Source organism: Grammomys surdaster, unplaced genomic scaffold (assembly GCF_004785775.1).
Source record: "Grammomys surdaster isolate TR1022 unplaced genomic scaffold, NIH_TR_1.0 150, whole genome shotgun sequence".
NCBI lineage: Eukaryota > Metazoa > Chordata > Mammalia > Rodentia > Muridae > Grammomys > Grammomys surdaster.
The window spans coordinates 4,142,171-4,148,456 of record NW_021604608.1 but is presented as its reverse complement, the minus strand read 5'-3'; the positions used below and the strand labels follow the sequence as shown (position 1 = coordinate 4,148,456).

General features: G+C 36.9%; 1 protein-coding gene and 1 long non-coding RNA gene across 6 annotated transcripts in view; one reads left to right on the top strand and one right to left on the bottom strand.

Moving 5' to 3' along the window:
* Nucleotides 1-4,902, bottom strand: part of LOC114619410 — a 10,583-nt gene extending 5,681 nt beyond the window's left edge. Inside the window, exons 1-2 of the long non-coding RNA XR_003711144.1 lie at nucleotides 4,758-4,902; nucleotides 3,899-4,004 (exon numbers count right to left, since the gene is read on the bottom strand). This is a non-coding gene — a long non-coding RNA (uncharacterized LOC114619410). The remainder of the gene's footprint in view (nucleotides 1-3,898; nucleotides 4,005-4,757) is intronic.
* Kcnip4 (potassium voltage-gated channel interacting protein 4) overlaps nucleotides 1-6,286 on the top strand; it is a 1,067,998-nt gene that overhangs the window by 1,059,624 nt on the left and 2,088 nt on the right. For all 5 annotated transcript variants that reach the window (XM_028765224.1, XM_028765228.1, XM_028765227.1 and 2 more), the window contains 3 exons: nucleotides 2,111-2,218; nucleotides 3,845-3,949; nucleotides 4,573-4,635. In XM_028765224.1, the coding sequence (XP_028621057.1) occupies nucleotides 2,111-2,218; nucleotides 3,845-3,949; nucleotides 4,573-4,635 (276 nt within the window). The remainder of the gene's footprint in view (nucleotides 1-2,110; nucleotides 2,219-3,844; nucleotides 3,950-4,572; nucleotides 4,636-6,286) is intronic.

Here is a 6,286-nt window from a genome sequence, read left to right as displayed (position 1 = left end):
AGAGAGAGAGAGAGAGAGAGAGAGAGAGAGAGAGAGAGAGAGAGAGAATCAAAAGATCATCAAATTGTGTTCTAAAATTCTCTAGCAGAAATCAATTGAGGAAGCTCTTTAATGTAGGCAACTGAACTTCCTGGTAGAGAGAATCCTGTCAGAAGTGTCACTTTGGGCAAGGTTTCCAAGACCAAGAGCAATCACATCAGGAAAGTAGTATCATCAAACTGAGAGCTTACAAATATCTCCCAGAAGCTGACTGGGGAAGTTGAGGTAGTAACCTTCATTTTCTGCTCCTTCCTCCTTAGACATTTTGATAACACAGAATAAAGAACAGTAGTCCTGTTGGAAATGGTTTTGCTCTAGGTATTTTTAATATTAAGAAGTTTTATTCCTGGGCTGCCACAGGATTAGGGCAGGAACCCGTTCCCAGCCAAAAGACTGTGGACTATAGTCACGGCTCAGTGAAAGTCTGTTCAAGATGTTTAGTATTTAAGAGGAAGGTATGCATGAAAATCAGAGTACTTTCCCTAATGACATCAGAAGCTGTAGAATAACTGGTATGTGATATTTATGAAAAATAAATATCTGGTATATGGGGTGAAAATAAATAACTGGTATATGGGGTGAAAAGGCCAGAAATTGTTCTGACTGCACACTAAGTGTAGCCCAGTATGTTGGCAAGGTGCTATCAGCAGACCTTGAACTTCATAATTGAATGTTCCTGTCATGCTAGGAAGAACATCTCTAATCTTGTTAGCATTCCTTCCAAGAGTCCAAAAACTTTGGAATCACTTTTAGACTTGGACTAGGTCCAATAATGTATCAAGCCACAGATCTGATGGTCCTGGCCAAAGAGGTGACAAACTTCCTGTCTTTGTTCAGACCACGTTCCAGCACTATAGCCAGGAATGGTGTTGGACTTCGCTACTGCTGCACAGACCATAAAATACAAACATCCACATGAAATATCCCCTTTACAAAGACGGCAAACAAAATGAGTCCTTGTGGTGTGACAGGGGCTCGTTTTCAACCTTCCATTTTTGATCAACTAAGGAAAAATTAAATGCTGACCAGCATATTAGGTTATCATTTATATAAAGGGGGGTGTATATAAATAAACATATTGTATATAGTTACAAACTTTTCTTGGAATAGAAATAGTCAATGCCATTTTAGGAAGAGGGGGACTTTTCACCAGACATCACACATAAATTTTAATTTGTGAACTACATGTATGCTAACTGCCCCAACACCACCACCACTGAAGAAAGAAAAATTCTGGTTAAAAACTGAGACAGGAAAACAGCTATTAAATGATGGAATGCAGAAAAGGAGATAGAATACAAGTTCACCCAAAGGGCAACTTTTGTACTTCCCTTGTTTTTACATCCCTAACAAGAGACTGTCACTCTGGAATTCAGTCACATTGTAATATTGACCTTACTTTGAATAAAAACAAATACTTGTGAATTTTCTCTGGTTAGCCTGCTTCCCTTTCACTGTAATCAAATCCATTTAAACATTAGCTGAGCATTCCAGAGTTAAAACAGACTTTCATTGCCAACGCCCTCTCTGGAGACTGTTAAAAGTAGCTTAATTCTTTTCAATCATCATGAAATCTTTATGAGGTAGATACTGCCCTCACTTTTACAGATATGAAATTAGAGACAAAAAGATGCTAGATTAGAGTCTGGCATTCTGGATCCAGTTTTTTCACAACTGCCCACATGTCAATTATAACTTTTCATCTAATTAATGAGTACAGCTTTTCTGTTTCTTAGGGATACTCTGCATTTCTTTCTAGTGAATATTAGTTTTTCTTAAAAAAAAAAAAAAGAACTTGTTGTGTGTGTGTGTGTGTGGTCTCTGCGTATGTACTCGTGCATGGAGGTATAATTTCCAGTACCATGGTTAATTTAACTCAGGTTCTAATTAGATGAAAATGTCAAAGGCTGGGGCATAGTTCACATTCACAAAGAACCCTGAGGAATTGAAGACTAAAAACACATTAGTAATTTTGCAAATGTGTTTAAAACACAGAGAGCTGTTAATTTTACTACCATTGCTTAGCAGGGAATTTTACCAAGTTCTAAATTCTATTTTTATTGCTTTTTAGGATTTCATCAAAGGTCTTTCCATTTTGCTTCGGGGGACAGTACAAGAAAAACTCAACTGGGCATTTAATTTGTATGACATAAACAAAGATGGCTACATCACTAAAGAAGTAAGAGTTGGCACACCAGTTCATTTATCCTCTGAGACAGTTTTTGTTCAACTTCAAAACATTAAACAATTTTAACAGTTATTTTAAAATAATATTTTAGGGCATCGAAATATTTATCTTATGAGGCTGTTGGTAGCTATGAGACACACTGTAATAAAATTAACTGGAATAGATAGGACTTATTTGTAACACAAAACACATCAATGTTATATTCTCTTTTTTTTCTGCGATTGATATGGGAAACATTGGGATCCTTGGGAGTAACAGAGGCCTTCTCATGACAATAGTTTTAGGGGGGAAGGGTACCAGAAACTCAAAAGCCACCAAAGCTACACCACCCAGTGGTTGCCTGGTATTTCTCTTCATTGGGGTGGATCAGGACAATGGTGGGGGTCTACAAACACAACTGGAGATATCAATGAAAGACATTCACAAATTAAAATGCTGGTTTATTAAGACAATTTTAAAAAGCAAGAGAAGAAAGGAAAGTAACCACCTTAGTGAAGGATGTAAGACTAAAAGAACATTTTTCCTAAAGCCTGCGCATACTTAATGGCCTTTCTCTGTGCATTAATAGCTTGAATAAAGGGTCCCATGTGAGAAAAAGTACTCAGGACCAAAGACATGAACATACCTGTCAGATACACAGACTCGGTATCAGGACACCACTGTTTGATTAGTCACTGGCAGAGGATACATGGAGTCAGACTATATGTCATCAAGGAGTATTAAATTTAAGACTTCATGAATAGACACACCTCTTGTACTTCAAGAATACTGAAGCACATAGAGAACACTAGGAATCTTCCTCCTTCCCATTTGAACCATTCTTTTGTTTCTTTAGAACTGAAAACTGAACAGAGTGCTAATGTTCTATCCTTTTCTGTGTTTAATAGAGCTCATCAACTCTTCCTACATTTTATAACTAACTTATTTTACTATGTATTTCTCTTTAAAACATCTTTTATATATTCACTTATTTTTGCAAACTGCTTTGCCACCTAATCCATACTCTCAAAAGTAAATATGAATAGAACTGTGTCATCCAATTAATCTAGGATGTTTTTCATGTCAAACATTAAATCTGAATTAATGACATGGCAAAAACTAGATTTTACTTTAAAAACTAACAAAATGTTAGTTTTTCCTAGTCAAAATATTTGTGAATCTGTTTTCTTGTGTGACTTCTTTAGTTAAAGCCAAAACTAAAAGTGATAAAAACTGCAAGAACTTGTATTAATTAATTGAAATTAGCAGTTAGACTTCTAAATCTAAAATATTTCTAATAAGTAGAAATCTACAATCAATAAAATGTGTAACTGTCCAATAAAACAAAGTCTCCGTAGTTTTTGAAAAATCAAAGTATTAAGTTAGACTATTCCTTTCCCAACCGAGATATATGGGGATCTACTTTATTGCAAAACTGAGCTCTCATGATTGTCACATTTGGATTCTACTGCTTTTAGGCAAGAGGCTGTTTGTTGGCTGTCGGCCAAGCAAAAGGCACCCTATAAAGAATTTAAGAAACAAGCAAATGAGACACTATGAACAAAATCTCCTAATGCATCTTAGATGGCTTTCTTCACACTTGGTGTGCAGCCTCACATGAGTGCCTTTCCATTTCAGGAAATGCTGGACATAATGAAAGCAATCTACGACATGATGGGGAAATGCACATACCCTGTCCTCAAGGAAGATGCTCCCCGACAGCATGTGGAGACATTTTTCCAGGTAGGAATGAACAATGTGAGCGAGGAAGGATGGTTATAAGTAGATTCCCTGATGCCTGCAAAAAAAAAAAATAAAAAATAAAAAAAAATTTGATGCAAAACAAAAACAAAAAACCAACAAAGCTGCAAAGAGAATGTCTATTCATAGGGATAGAACAATAGGACAAAACCTGCCTTAATTTCATAATCTGGGTTTTAAAATGTATTATGACAGACAATTGTACTTCCAGGAGAGTGACAATACCCTGACAAAGGAATTCTCCTATTTCAGAAAGCGCTGTAATGCAAGTCCCACAAGGACCTTAAAGATAACAAATTCTCAATATTCTTCTATTTTATAGATGAAAAATCCAAGGCTCTACATTTCAGGAAACTCTTTGAGTCCTGTCATATTTAAAAAGCAGTTTAGATGACTCATGCTTCACATTACACAAGGGAAAAAAAATCCAACCTAAAATGAATGGGCTTCCCCATTGTAGGAACTCACTAGTTCTTCCTGGCATGTAACTGTGCCATGTAACACAAAAGGATAGGTTCTATTCTTATCTCTTTGAATCTACTGGGTTTGGGGAGGCTATCAAAAGATGACTCAGTACAATGCTTTGTTCTTTTCTTTCCCAACAGAAGATGGACAAAAATAAAGATGGGGTCGTTACCATAGATGAGTTCATTGAAAGTTGCCAAAAAGTAAGTAAGGAAAAGGACTCTCCTTTTGTTCGCATCAGCTACAAGTGAGCACGGCCTGTTAGCCAGTATGAACTGGGAAAGATATAAATCAAGTGCGTAAGCTAATGAGACAGGCCTCTTACCTGAAAACAATCAGATTTATTCATCCCGTCCTACAGCATGCAATATGGATGTGAAAATGTAGTTGTGTACTCCCTTTGTTTCTGAAAACCTTTAGAGAAGATGCATTACAGACCAACAAACAAAACCACATCGATTTAAACTACAGTTCCTGGCGCTGCAGAGGTGGCTTGGTGTTTAAGAGTGCTTGCTGCTCGCCTTAAGTTTTCTTGCCAGCACACACAGGTCAGGATTCCCACAACAGCCTGTATCTCCGACTCCAAGGAATCTGACACCCTCTTCTGAATTCTGCAAGCTCACAAATGCTTGTGTTCACATACCTACATACACACATACATACATAATAAAAAAAAAACACTTTAATCTTTTCCAGACATAGTTCTTTTAAAACATGTTTTATTTATTTGTGTCACCATAAAACAGAATCTAGTGCAGCAGCCTATGGAACATTATATTGGTCTTTGTGGTTTTTGTTGTTTGGTTTGTTTTTTTGTTGATTTTTTTTTTTAATTTTAAGTTAATGTCTGGATAAGGATGTTGCAAGGAAGGAACATGCTACAGCACCCATGTGGAGGCCAGAGGTCAACTTTCACGAGCTGCTTCTTTCCTTCCTGTTATGATTTGCAAAGACTAAATTCAGTTCCTTAGCAAAGTATCACTGATTTAATATATAGACAGAAAGTAGCATTTCAGCTGAACACAACTGTCTCCAGTTATAAAAATAATGAGGAAAAACTTCTGAGCAGTCTAGTAGTTATGTGCTGCCTAGGAATCTGGACATAGCTCACCTAGTGTGATTCAACTCAACGCCTGAGTACAGCCATAACTGCAGGTCAATAAACATGGAGAAACATTTGCTGCTATTTCAGGTTTTTGTTTGTTTTTGTTTTTTTTTTCTCTTTCAATTGTTTGATTTTCAACATTGCTGACACCTGCTTGCTTCTCAACTCACTTTTCAAAGTCAACATCTCAGAGGTTCAAAGTGGTGATCTCAACCCCCTTAATGGTGACGTAATTTAGACAGGGACAGTGTTAGCACCACTGCTTTAGTGCTACCTAGCATACTTGGCTCATTAGCAGTGTTCACCCATAGTACAGAAATGTTCCTCAAGATCCCAGGCTGTCACTGTAGCTCATTTCTAAGAAATAGGCTAAGCTGAACACAACCACTGTGCAATGGTTTCTCCCAGCCAATTTCTCTGGGATTCAGAAACTATTCAGTATTAAAGACTCCTACAGGCACCATATAGATTTAGCAATAGCTGACAGTTAAAGAGACAAAATGGCTGTTAAGTGTATTGATTCGTCTCTGTCCTGGAATATGGATGTTTATATACTTCCTGTACTTTGACTTTCAATCTATCTGAAATTCCAAAGTTCTCATCTATTCCCTTTGGATAAACTCTGGAAGCTCGTGTGTGTGTGTGTGTGTGTGTGTGTGTGTGTGTGTACGGGCACGCATGTGTAAGGTTTATTTATACAAATAATATATACTTATATATGAAATGAGAGAGCGAGAGAAAGCGAGAGA